The 14,444-nt window shown below is 44.7% G+C and overlaps 1 protein-coding gene across 2 annotated transcripts in view; it reads right to left on the bottom strand.

Moving 5' to 3' along the window:
• The window catches only part of crb2a (crumbs cell polarity complex component 2a), a 149,087-nt gene extending 139,588 nt beyond the window's left edge, over window positions 1–9,499 (bottom strand). For both annotated transcript variants that reach the window (XM_061799751.1, XM_061799752.1), the window contains exon 1: window positions 9,365–9,499. In XM_061799751.1, coding sequence (XP_061655735.1) covers window positions 9,365–9,431 — 67 coding nt within the window. In that variant the 5' untranslated portion in view covers window positions 9,432–9,499. The remainder of the gene's footprint in view (window positions 1–9,364) is intronic.
• Window positions 9,500–14,444: the final 4,945 nt, after the last annotated feature.

The raw sequence follows: 14,444 nt of genomic DNA, 5'->3' as shown, positions 1-14,444 counted from the left end.
ACTGCGGTAAAGGAGGCTCTGGAGAACACTCTTAGCCTTGAAAATTGCCCTGAAAACAGGCTTTATGTGGTTCCGACCTTAAGGGGAAGAGTCATTCACTGGGCCCACACTAACCGGACTGTATGTCACCCAGGCATTGCCAAGACTCAATCTGTGGTCAAACAGCGCTTTTGGTGGCCCAATGTTAGAAGGGATGTCACCAATTATGTCAATGCTTGCCAGGTATGTGCTGCCAACAAGTCCTCTCGTAAACGTCCTTCTGGGGAGTTGCGACCCCTGCCAATCTCACAACGTCCTTGGTCAGACATCTCTGTAGATTTTGTAACGGGATTACCGGCATCGAAAGGAAATACCACGATTCCTACAGTCGTGGACAGGTTCTCTAAAATGGCACACTTCATTGCACTTCCGAAACTCCCCTCAGCTAAAGACACTGCCGAGTTGATGATTAACCAGGTATTCAAGTTTCATGGTTTTCCCAAGAATGTGGTATCTGATGGGGGCCCCAATTCATTTCATTCATTCATTCAGTTTTGCAGTCTAATAGGTGCTATAGTCAGTCTGCCATCTGGGTTTCATCCTGAAACCAACGGCCAAATCGAGAGGCTGAACCAGGACGTGGAGACTGGGCTGGGCGATGTCTCGCTTCACAGGAGCCGCGATCCTGGTCTCAGAAACTCGTTTGGGTCGAATTCTCTCACAATTCCCTCCCCTCTACATCCACTGGTCTATCGCCTTTTCACGTTGTGCATGGTTACCAACCATCTCTATTACCAAACATCTCTCTCACCAAGATCAATGCCGCTGGCATTGAGGAAGTGTTTGTGATTGAAAAGTTCCATAAGGAGATGGAACATTTTTCTTAAAACCTAGGACAAGGTTCCAAATTTACTGTAGTTGCAAAATGAATATTCCACTATGGAAAAGTAGAACTGTCTGGCTCACAACCTGGCTAGGTGACTAAATTTGATACATGTGGGGAAGAGTACACTGTGGGGAGAAGACGTTGAGACCCGCAGTGTGTAGTCTGGGAAAAAGCTAGCTTTACATTGCAGATTCATTGCAGATCACAATGTCGTGTTGGTGGTGCACTGAGACGCCGGATGGTGGACCAAAATTTCCTCGAAGCCGTCCGGAATTCTTTCTCCATGGCCTCACCGAACTCCTTCTATACCCGAGTTTTTGCTTCAGCGACCACCAAAGCTGCATTCCGCTTGGCCAGCCGGTACCCATCAGCTGCCTCAGGAGTCCCACTGGCCAAAAAAGCCCGACGGCAAAAAAGCTTGACGGCATCCCTCACCGTTGGTGTCCACCAACGGGTTCGGGGATTGCCGCCAAGGCAGGCACCGACCAACTTACGGCCACAGCTCCAGTCGGCCGCATCAGCAATGGAGGCGTGGAACATGGTCCACTCGGAGTCGATGTCCCATGCCTCCCCCGGAACGGAACATGAGCAAAGTTCTGTCAGAGGTGTGAGTTGAAACTCCTTCTGACAGAGGATTCTGCCAGACGTTCCCAGCAGACCCTCACAATACGTTTGGCCCTGCCACGTCGGACCGGCACCTTCCCCCACCATCGTAGCCAACTCACCACCAGGTGGTGATCAGTTGACAGCTCCGCCCCTCTCTTCACCTGAATGTCCAAGACATGCGGCTGCAAGTCCAATGACACGACCACAAAGTCAATCATCAAACCGCGATATAGGGTGTCCTGGTGCCAAGTGCACATGTGGGCACCCTTATGCTTGAACATGGTGTTCATTATGGGCAATCCATGATGAGCACTGAAGTCCAATGACAGAACACCGCTCGGGTTCTTATCGGGTGGGTTGTTCCTCCCAATTACGCCCTTCCAGGTGTCACTGTCATTGCCCACGTAAGCATTGAAGTCCCCCAGCAGAATGATGGAATTCTCAGCGGGAATGCTCTCCAGCACCCCCTCCAAGGACTCCAAAAAGGGTGCATACACTGAACTGCTGTTTGGTGCATAGGCAGAAACAAGAGTCAGGACCCGTCCCCCCCACCCGAAGGCAGAGCGAGGCTACCCTCCGTCCACCGGGGGGAACCTCAATGTACAGGGGCCGAGCTGTGTGGCAATAACCTGACCCACACTTACTTGGCGCCTCTCACCATGGGGAACTCCAAAGTGGAAGAGAGTCCAACCCCTCTTGAGAGGACTGGTACTAGAGCCCAAGGTATGTGTTGAGGCAAGCCCACTATATCTAGTCGGAACTTCTCGACTTCTTCCTTCCCTGCCAGAAAGGTAACGTTCCACGTCCCTAAAGCCAGCTTCGGTAGCTAAGGACTGGATCGCCAAAGTCCCTGCCTTCAGCCACCGCCCAGCTCACACTGCATCCAACCCTGATGACCCCTCCCACAGGTGGTGAACCCATGGAGAGGGGGACCCACATTACCCTTTCGGGCTGTGCCCGGCCAGGCTCCATGGGTGCAGGCCCGGCCACCAGGCGGTCGCCTTCGAGCCTCACCTCCAGGCCTAGGGGGGCCCCGGAGACATGCGTTCGGGCAAGGAAAAACATCTGAAGGAAAACCTTCTCCAGAGTGCTCAGAACCTCAGACTGGGCCGAAGATTCACCTTCAAAAAAGACAATGACCCTAAGCACACAGCTAAAATACCAAAGGAGTGGCTTCAGAACAACTCGTGACTGTTTTTGAATGGCCCAGGCAGATCCCTGACTTAAACCCAATTGAGCATCTCTGGAGAGACCTGAAAATGGCTGTTCACCAACAACCACCCAACCTGACAGAACTGGAGAGGATATGCAAGGAAGAATTGCAGTGGATCCCCAAATCCAGGTGTGAAAAACATATTGCATCATTCCCTGTATTAGCTCAAAAGGGTAATTCTACTAAATACTGAGCAAAGGGTTTGAATACTTATGGCTGTGCGATATTTCAGTTTTTCTTAATTTCAGTTTTTAATAAATCTGCAAAAATTTAACCCGTTCCTTTATTTTCCTTTCAATACGGTGTGCCTTGTACATTAATGAGGGGGACAAAATAACTTAAATGATTTCAGCAAATGGCTGCAATATAACAAAGAGTGAACAATTTAAGGGGGTCTGAATACTTTCTGTACCCACTGTATGTCATATTAAACCCTTTTGTTTAATAGGGGGCTGTCACTTCAAATCATATGTGAAGTCAAGGCAGGTGAGTGAATACTTTTGGCAATATAGTATATGTGTGGAACACCTCTCAAGGGAAATAACAGCCACAAATCTGAAAGTCCACTTGAGAAGTTTACAATTTAGCAGCAAGATAATGTGAACTGAATCACTTTATGAAATTATTTGTTCTTTGAGCTCTGCTGTCACTGTGAGCAATTCAGGTGGAGCAGAAACATAATTGCTGCAGCGTTCTGTGACGTCTTAATCTTCGGAGAATGACCAATGAGCAGCCAGTGTGTAGGCAGGCGAGGGACTTCACTAAATGTACTGCCATGTTATTCGGGATTCGCCAGTGTTGTCCCTCATTTCGGCAAATGACTAATTAGCAGCCAGCGTCAGGCAGCACCATGCAGGAGGGAGAGGGACTGAACTGAACTGAATGTACTGAATGTCAGCCACGAGTAATTGCTTTGTCGAACTTCTTTGGTTGCCAACCGCTAAGGAGCGACGAACTCACACGTATGCAGTGAACTGTTCTGCCATGAGTGACAAATGCGGAGGTTCACTGAGAACTAGTACGTAGAGCGTTCGCGCAAGGAATGGCGTACAACGCAATGAATGTACTCATGAGTGATTTTGACCGTTCGTCCTGACATCCTCACAGGATAGCTTTCACTGGCATCTGTTTTGCCAAGTTAAGGGCGAATGTTGAGTCAGTCAAACACATAAAAACAAGCACAGACAAGGGGGTGTGGGTCGGACAGTGTCTACATACTCTTAACAGACTACAAATAAAGTAATGAGAGGACAGGAGACCGACATGGGATTTAGATTCGCCAGTACAAGGCAAACTGAAGCGTCACCAGCAGGGAGTTAAGGGGGGGGGATTTACAGTATTTTAAGACAGTTAAAATTACACGTATCTATTTATACTCTCGGCCAGTACGTTGGTTAGCACATCCGCCTCACAGTTCTGGGGACCTAAGTTCAAATCCCGGCCCCGCCTGTGTGGAGTTTGCATGTTCTCCCCGTGCCTGGGTGGGTTTTCTCCGGGCACTCTGGTTTCCTCCCACATCCCAAAAACATGCGTGGTAGGTTGATTGAAGACTAAATTGCCTGTCGGTGTGAACGTGAGGGCGAATAGATATTTGTTTCTATGTGCCCTGCAATTGGCTGGCAACCGGTTCGGGGTGTACCCCGCCTCCCGCCCGAAGAAAGCTGGGATAGGCTCCAGCAGCCCGTGACCCTAGTGAGGATAAGCTGTATGCAAAATGAATGGATGGATATTATACTCTCTATCTACTCCAATTAGTATTGTTTAGTATTATCACTGTAATACTGATTTGCAATTAAACTTATTAAATTATACTTTTTGTTTTGTGAGTGTTGTTTTCTTATTGTTTGCATTTCAGTGCAACCAAAACGTATTAGCAATCAGACATTTATACTTTATTTATTGATTTGACAGACGCGTGTCCAAGGTCGATCAGGGCTTTAAGGGAATATATTATATTAATTGTATATAATTGTATACAGTATATAAACACTATATAGCGCCGGCACAGTGGACGACTGGTTAGCACATCTGCCTCACAGTTCTGGGCCCCGCCTGTGTGGAGTTTGCATGTTCTCCCCGTGCCTGGGTGGGTTTTCTCCAGGCACTCTGGTTTCCTCCCACTCACTGAGCAATAAAAGGTTACCAGTAATGTGGTAATGCCGGTACAATTTTTATTTATTTTTTGACAAAAAGATGCAGAGTCCTCTAGCAATTCGAGCAGTTTGAAATGACGAAAAGAACAATAGTCCGGTATAATGACCATTGTGCAAAGGGCGGAGAGACTTCAGGAAATGTATCCAGTTTAAAGTGATTAGTAGTGTGAGGTGGTCCAGCACGAGGCATTCAAAGGACTTCATGACCACAGATGTCAGGGTGACAGGCCTGTAGTCATTCAGACCCAAGATTGCATGTTTCTTGGGGACTGGGATGATTGGTGGAGCATTTGAAACACAGAGGTGGTGATGAAAATTCACACAGTTCCAGAGAGCTATTGAAGGTCTGTGTGGAGACTGGAGACTTTGAGGCAGGATGGGGAGACAAGGTCTGGGCCTGCCGCTTTGTTGAACATCCTGTTCGTGTATGGTCAACACAGAATTCAGAGGTGTGATCGTGGTCGGTGGTGCGGCTGATTGGTGTGGGGTGTTAAAGTGTCCTTTTCAAATCTGAAGTAGAAGGTGTTTAAGTCATCGACTATTCTTTTATTGTTCTCAGCTTGGGGTTTGGTCGCTTGTAATTGGGTAGCGATTGACATGCATGCCAGACGGATTTAGAGTTGTTAGCGGTAAACTGTTTTTCTAACTTTACTGTGTACTCTCTCAATGTTAATTTCTTTAGTCAGCTGTTTTCCAGCGTGATTATACAGAGCCTTATCCCCTCTACAATATGCATCCTCTTTAGCCTTGGCGAAGTTGCTTAAGTTTGGCAGTGAACCACGGCTTGTTGTTATTGAACCTGCAAAATGACTTTGTTGGTACACACACCTCTTCACAGAAACTGATATAGGATGTGACAGTCTCCATATATTCAGGCTGCCAGCTGAATTTTCAAAGACACTCCAGTCTGTGCACTCCAGACAGCTTTTACGTTCTATCTTTGCTTTGTTGGTCCACGTTTTTGCTGTTTTCACCGTAGTCTTCGCGTATTTACGTGCTTGCCTGTATGTTGGTATTAAGTGAATTAAGCAGTGATCAGACAAATCCAGAGCTGCAGGAGGTATTGCACGGTATGCGTTATGCGTTGTGCGCAGACCAGCTCGCTCCAGTCTTCACTCAGATCTTCAAAAGATCTCTGGAACTCTGCAAAGTTCCATCCTGTTTCAAACGCTCCACCATCATTCCAGTCCCCAAGAAACCTGCAATCTCGGGTCTGAATGACTACAGGCCTGTCGCTTTGACATCTGTGGTCATGAAGTCCTTTGAACGTCTCGTGCTGGACCACCTCAAGAGTGTCACAGGTTTGCCTACCAAGCGAACAGGTCTGCGGATGATGCAGTCAACATGGGACTGCACTTCATCCTAGAACACCTCAAGAGTGCAGGGACCTACGCGAGGATCCTGTTCGTGGACTTCAGCTCAGCGTTCAACACCATCATCCCTGAACTCCTTTCATCCAAGCTTCTCCAGCTCAGTGTCTCACCTGCCATCTGCCAATGGATTTACAGCTTTCTGACGGGCAGGACACAGCAGGTCAAGCTGGGGGAGGCCACCTCCATCCACACGCAGCATCAGCACTGGGGCTCCACAAGGTTGTGTCCTCTCTCCGCTGCTCTTCTCTCTCTACACAAACCCGACTGTAAAACTCCTGAAGTTTGCAGATGACACCACTGTCATTGGTCTCATCAAGGACGGTGACGAGTCTGCATATCGACAGGAAGCGGAGCGGCTGGAGCTGTGGTGCGGCCGACACAACCTGGAGCTGAACACGCTCAAGACTGTAGAGATGATCGTGGACTTCAGGAGGCATCCTTCGCCACAACTGCCCCTCACGTTGTCCAGCTGCCTTGTGTCAACCGTCGAGACCTTCAAGTTCCTGGGAATTACAATCTCTCAGGACCTGAAGTGGGCGACCAACATCAACTCAAAAAGGCCCAGCAGAGGATGTACTTCCTGCGGCTTCTGAGAAAGCACGGCCTGCCACCGGAGCTGCTGAGACAGTTCTACACAGCGGTCATCGAATCAGTCCTGTGTTCTTCCATCACAGTCTGGTTTGGTGCTGCTACAAAAAAGGACAAACTCCGACTGCAACGGACAATTAAAACTGCTGAAAGGATTGTCGGTACCCCCCTACCCACCATTGAGGACTTGCACGCTGCCAGAACTAAGACAAGGGCGTGCAAAATCCTCTCGGACCTTCCGCACCCCGGTCACCAGCTCTTCCAGCTCCTTCCCTCAGGTAGGCGCTACCGATCAATGCAAACTAGAAGTAGTAGACATTCCAACAGCTTCTTGCCTCTTGCAATCAACTTCTTAAACAGCTAACCTATAATTCCATTACAACAAGCTGGAAATTTTTTGACTTGAGTTCGTTGTCACATTTCTGTGTGGCCAATTATGTATTACTTGTGCACTCACTGTAGTTGTCTCGCCATGCTGCACTATTTGCATATACTGGCCACTCATGCCAGAGTAGCATCTACTCCATTTGCACACTGATTGAGGAGTATCTGTAACATTTGCACAACCATTGTCCCAGATTATCGCACTACTCGTCACTTTAAACCGCATACACTCCTTGAAGTCTCAGCGCCCTTTGCACAATGGTCATTGCACCGGACTATTGCAATATTAGTCATTCGAACTGCTCTAAGTCCTAGAGGACTCTGCATTTTTTTGCACAATTGTCAAAAAAAAATAATAATAATAAATGTACCGGCATTACCAGATAACTAGCAACCCTTTACTGCTCAGTGACTATTTATTATTTTTTTTGTCAATGTCTTTATGTCTCCAAAGTGTTCTGTAAATTGTCTGTTGTCGTACTAGTGCGGCTCCAACTACCGGAGACAAATTCCTTGTGTGTTTTGGACATACTTGGCAAATAAAGATGATTCTGATTCTGATTTAGCATAGTATTGCAGTGGTCTAAAATGTTATTTTCCCTGATAGGACAGTCGATGTGCTGCTTGTATTTGGGGAGTTTGTGGTTGAGTTTAGCTTTGTTAAAGTCCTCAAGAATAATGAGGGGTGAGTCTGGGTGTTTATTTTCAATTTCGTTTACTTGTTCAGCGTTAGCAGTGCAGCATTAGTGTTGGCTAGAGGAGGAATGTAAACACAGGCGAGAATGAAACATGCGAACTCACGAGGCGAGTAGAATGGCTTAGAGTTCAAAAACAGCACCTCTAAATCCGGGTTTCAGTGTGGGCTGAGCTCCGTGACGTCAGTACGACATTTTTTGTTGATATCGAAGCATATCCCGCCGCCTTTTGTTTTCCCCGATAACGCGGTCTGCCCGGTGAAGATGGAAGCCCGGAAGGATTACGACGCAATCAGGGATACCCTCACAAAGCCATGTCTCCGTAAACCACACACACACATACTCATGAGTGATATTAAGCATTCGTCCTCATGGGGATACCTTTCACTAGCAGGGATCTCGTTTGATATGCGTTCCGCATCCTGCACAAAAATTAGCAGGGACACATAAATTATGATCAATCTGCGTTTTCGGACGCATGGTTTAGTACTCTGGCGTGGTGCTGGAAATCCGGCATATGATTTTTTTTGTCGGACGAGACAGGCCTCTAGAGTGTGATTAATTTGGTCGCATATGTGCCCTAATTTCTGAAAGGTGCGGCAAAAAAAACAAAAAAAAAAGATTGTGCGTGCAGTCATTTCAGGAAGAAAAAAGCAGAGACACGATGGGTTTCATCGTGGTGTGCGCGCACACGTGTGTTTGAAAATTGGCCGCTAGCGTACACAAAGCTATGTCTTCTGACGGCGAGCCGGCAGCTGAATTCATTCATTAATCCATTTCCCGTACCGTTTATCCTCACTAGTGTCGTGGGCTGGTTAGGGTCGTGGGCTAGTTAGGGTCGCTGGAGCCTATCTCAGCTCACTTCAGGCAAAGGCGGACTACACTCTGAACTGGTCGCCAGTCAGTCGCAGGGCACATATAAACACGGGCAACCATTCGCACTCACATTGACACCGTCACTGAGTGGAAACTGAACCCAGGCTGCCCGCACCAAAGTCAGGCGAGTGTACTACTACAGCTACAGTTACAGAAAATTGGGTGGCATAAATGGAATCGGAATTATTATTATTCAGCTACTGTGGGTCAACGACGTAGGAGAGGTGGAAAGCGGGTACATAGGCAGAAAGAGAAGAGGAAAGCACAGAGCCTAGAATTGAATGTGGGGACTTTGGATGTTGGGACTATGACGGGAAAATTGGCTGACCGTAATTATGTTTATAAATGCATGCTCAGAAACCCAAGTGAATTATTCATTTCTACAAATAGGATGGAAGGATGTCATGTAATTTTCTTACTTTAAATTATAGGCAAATAGGCAAAGATTTTCCACAGCTAGCTAATAAATATGAGCACAAATAGGGAACAGATTTGTTCTTTCATATGGTACAGATTATATTGTTCTTGCAATATGTATTTTTCAAGGTTATATTTTTAAACTCAGGAAACAAAACAAAACAAAAAACAACAACTGAGTTGCCTCTACTCACCCCATTTGAACATCATCATTGTCAAAAAGAGAGTCTTTAAATTCAAACATGCTTTACCAAACTCCATTTTACATTATGTGATAAGGTTATTATCAAAACTGTGATACTCCTTGCTTGCTACTGTCACCATGTGTGAACAGGTAGGCTAAGAACATACTGCTTTTGTCTAGCAGCCAATAAGCACATCCCAGGTCTTAAGATCCAGTCCCACACGCTCTGGAGTGTAATTCGACATGACAGGGTAACTGGAAAAGCTGGAAGCTGGATAAACCGGTCACACTAATGCTCATTCTAGTTGAGTCTAATCTGTGCTTTAAAGACATTTGCAATCATTTATGCAGGTACGTATTTTTACCAATCACTCCACTATCTATATAAAAACTATATTTAATATATAAATTCCATACGTCCCTTTTAAAAGAAAATAACTGTAGTGAAATAATTCATCCATCCATTTTCCATACCACTTACCCTAACTGGGGTCGCAGGCGAGCTGGAGCCTATCTCAGCTGACACGAGACGAGATGCGGTGTACACCCTGAACTGATCGCCAGCCAATCGCAGGGCACATATAAACAAACAACCATTCACACTCACATTCACACCTATGGACAATTTAGAGCTTTCACATGCAAACTCCACACAGATGAGGCCAGATTTGAACCCTGGTTCTCAGAAGTGTGAGGCAGAAGTGCTAACCAGTCGCTCACCGTGCCATCTGCAGTGAAATAATAAAAGACCATATCTGATTTCACCTAAATGTGGTTGAAGTGGGCGGCACGGTGACCGACTGGTTAGAGCGTCAGCCTCACAGTTCTGAGGACCTGGGTTCAATCCCCGGCCCCGCCTGTGTGGAGTTTGCATGTTCTCCCCGTGCCTGCGTGGGTTTTCTCCGGGCACTCCGGTTTCCTCCCACATCCCAAAAACATGCATGAATTGGAGACTCTAAATTGCCCGTAGGTGTGAATGTGAGTGCGAATGGTTGTTTGTTTGTATGTGCCCTGCGATTGGCTGGCAACCAGTTCAGGGTGTACCCCACCTCCTGCCCGATGATACCTGGGATAGGCTCCTGCACGCCCGCGACCCTAGTGAGGAGAAAATGGATGGATGGATGGTGGTTGAAGTGTGGTGTTACAGTTTTGTTTGGAGGGGATATCTGTGTGTGTGTGTGTGTGTGTGTGTGTGTGTGTGTGTGTGTGTGCGTGTGTGTGCGCGTGCGTGTGTACTTGTATTCATGACAAATCAGGACAATGTTATGATAACACACCTTCACTGTCAGAACACATGGGAAAATGAGAAAATTTTTTACGTCCTCACATTCTAGAGCTCCCCCAGATGCTCCCACACCAATAATCTCACGTTAAAATATCACGATTTTACGAAATATATTGTGTAAGTGTGTTTATCGTTTGACTAACTTTTTATTTTGAAAGCCTTTGGCCAACTTTGGTACTTTCACACACTTTTCACACACTTTAAGTGATGTCACTGCGCAGGTCCTCATATGTCCTATATTTGTCACTAACACAGTCTCCAACATTCAAAGCAGGTTTTAGCCAGGCCTGCAGTCACAACAAGGCTAAGTATTAAAGTATCTGAAACAAACACGACCACACCAGAGCTCTCAGTGAACAGCACATCCACCCTTCAACCACCTTCAGTGCTTAGGGGAGAATACTCTTGCCGTAATCAGTATCATTTGACGCCACATGCACACTTAAGTACAAAAAATTAGATCATTAGTCAGCTACCTCGGTAACTTGAATTCAAACAAAACACACTGGACTCGGTCGGACAAACTGTGAAATGGCTGCATAAGTAATGGTAAGTAATTACTTTTACTTTATCTTAAGCAACAGAAAGTAGAGGTTGCTATTTAGCTTCAAGTAAGATAGACGTGGTGCTGCAGGGAAGATTCTGGAAACTTTTCCTCCATTTTCAACTGCAATACAGTCTTTTTAACTGTTCTTGGTCCCCAAATTTATATTAGCACAAGATATGATTTCTGTAATTGCAGATAATACTAATATTGTCAGAAATAACATAGATTAATATTAATTAGTCAGTACAGGTAATGAAAGTTGAGCATGCACTTTTATAATGACAATATAACAGTAACTATCTTTGTTGGCGCTTTGGTAAATTAATATGATGTTCATGTCATTTAATGTTACACTGTTATTAGACTTACACAGGGTTTACCCTGATCTAATAGCCTGACCAACAAAATATTATTACGGTTTAAATCAGAATAATACTTTATACGTCCTGTTTGAGTCAAAGTAATGACTGTTCTTTTTTGTATTTGTCTGTCTGGCTAATATTTTGTCGTCTTCCACTGTAGATGTTCACAGGTTGATGAGTACATACACAAGTGAAGAGCATGTCAAAAAAAGAGCCAGACTTAGTCCTGTATCTGAGGCTGCTAAATTTATTTACAGTATCATTTGTATGGTTACTGCATGAACATACATTACTCAAGCTGCAACTGAGTATTATTTCTTTAAATACTCAATTGATTGGATTCGATGAATAAATGTTTCTGTTTTTTTTCTTTGTAAAAAATTACAATAATGAAATCATTTTGTTGATGCCCTTTTTTCATGATGATAGTGTGACGGTGACAAGCTAAACATGGCTGTTTGATCACTAAAATATGAGACGTGCAAGTTTTCGCTAGCGAGACAAGAGTGTACGAAAATGTTAATACTTTCCGCATTGCACATCCGCAGACTGTACGTTGACTGTGGATATGTACATGATTCTATTCATATTACATTTCGGGGCTCACGTTTGTAAGCATTCCATGCATGCACATTGGCCCAAGTATCCCTACTGCGCTTGCGAATAAATAATTCAAATGCCGGCCCCATGTATATGAAAAACAGCTCCTGTGTTTGTTGTAATGTTTGAGATAGTTCACGACTTCATGTCAGGAGTTTTGAGCCTGGCTCTGGCTACCTTTACATTTACATTTTAAAAAATGTGATACTGGTGGATCCCTTCAACTCAAGCGCAAGGCGAAGCAGGCACCATTGTTGTTGTTGTTAGTTGCTTTGGTGCATGGGTGGTCACCATGCTTCATATGCTTTCACTCTACCCGGTCACAAAAATTAGGCTGCGTGTGGTCGACTGCAGGGGGTCCGCGCGACTCTGGTGCACAATCACAATCAGCTTGTGATAAATTTCATAGTATGCTTAAAATTTTCCACATCATGGCCTGCTAGCTTGCTTCACGCTAAAGGTAACTTTGTTATGTTGATATAAATTCATTATCTTATTATTGGCTCTGTGCATTACGCATTGCAGGTAGATAAGAGATACAGTAGCTATATTTAAAAACGCTAGACACCTGTTCAAATGCCAGGTTATTGTCATGTATAAAAAACAATGACAAAAATAAATAATCTTTTCCCGCCAAAATGTGACCTATAACCTGAACAACTAAATTGAAAAAAAGTCTTGTAAAGATGGAAAGTAAAAATAAGCCACGATAACATTTCACCAGTGTGCAAGACCTCCTAATTGAGGATGTGGCTGTATGTAAGTGTGTGGTGGCCATCACATAGACCTAACGCTAATGCTCTCTACAGTTTATATCATTCCCTCTGTGTCTCTAATGTGATTATTAAAGCTTTTTATTTTTTCATAATAATAATACATTAAACTTATATAGCGCTTCTCAAGACACTCAAAGAGGGTTTCCACTAATCAGATGACAATAACAGTAAGGTGAGTAAGCAGAAAGCCTGGCTGGCGGGGGGGGCTGGTGTCAGCGAAGCTGTCCACCGGTGGAATGCAGAAAAGTCACGCCGGCTGCTGAGAACCTAGCTGAACGTCAGGGGACGCGGAAGGATGCTCGGTAGCTGAGCTTGCTTCACGCATGTTCACGACTCACAACCGAAGCTGGGTGTTCGAGAGCTTGCTGAGAGAGAAAGAGATAAGTTTTATAAAATTATTTTTAATTTTTTTTAATACATAATATATTATAATATGATATATATATATATATATATATATATATATATATATATATATATGTGTCTGTGTGTATATAATATAATACATGACAACAACGCATAGTCCTTTGGTGAACGTGTTGAGTGACCGTGAACCTCAGGGATGGATCATTAACTGAATGGGGAAGCACTTGAATGATTTTGTGGAAAAGAACTGAACGATTCGTTGAACGAATCTTTTGAACAAATCATTTTAATGAACTGATTCGCATGATTCAGTATACTCAAAAGAACTGCCATGCCCATCACAAGGCACCACGTTGCTTTGTTATGAACAGGTTTTAGCAACGACAAAACCTTGATAAATCTGCTATTTCTGAAGGGTTGCTACACTAATTTGGGTATTTCTCCTATGTTAGAGGTTCTAATCTTTGATTCAAGAAACACAAAGAGCACAGTTCACATATTTTGTCAGGTTAAATTTCCACTTCTACAAGTAGAGAGTAAAATGCAATCAAAGAGAAAAGGGAGGAATTTTTTTTACTTTTGGTTAAGAGCAAAGTTTGTGTAACAGACACGCCATCAACAAGATGACCCCAAGAAACCTCCAGCCCCACACCCAACCTCTGATAGTTCTGCATTCCCGCCTTCATCCTTGCTGAGACAGATGGTCACAAGGGTGCCTAATTTATCTCACCCGGACCTTAAACTAATTAACAGTTCTCCGAGAAACCTGGGCTTCAGTCATCAAAGACCCCCGTTGGTGCGCAGGACCAAAAGAGTTTGAAAACCCGCTGTTCGAAGTAATTGCAAGAGAAAACTTCAAAGAACAATTTGCTCCTTTGAAATACAATTGATGGAACACAGGCCCTCTGGGACAATGGATGGAGCACGAGTGACACCCACTAGCGGTTGAGTTACCGCAAACTGCAAAATCACTAGTCACTGTCTTCACCGAATTTAAGTCTGTTTTGATATTTTAAGAACTTTGCCACGACACCAATGTCACTACTGATTGTTTTTCGCCAAATTAAAATGTCTGCAGGTTAAATCTGTTTGTCAACCGAATATGCTTGTGTTTATCTCAGAACAACCACAGAAATGTTACACAAATGCACAGT

Source organism: Phyllopteryx taeniolatus, chromosome 15 (genome assembly GCF_024500385.1).
Source record: "Phyllopteryx taeniolatus isolate TA_2022b chromosome 15, UOR_Ptae_1.2, whole genome shotgun sequence".
NCBI classification, from domain to species: domain Eukaryota; kingdom Metazoa; phylum Chordata; class Actinopteri; order Syngnathiformes; family Syngnathidae; genus Phyllopteryx; species Phyllopteryx taeniolatus.
The sequence above is the reverse complement of the archived record's forward strand: the minus strand, read 5'-3'. Positions and strand labels throughout refer to the sequence as shown.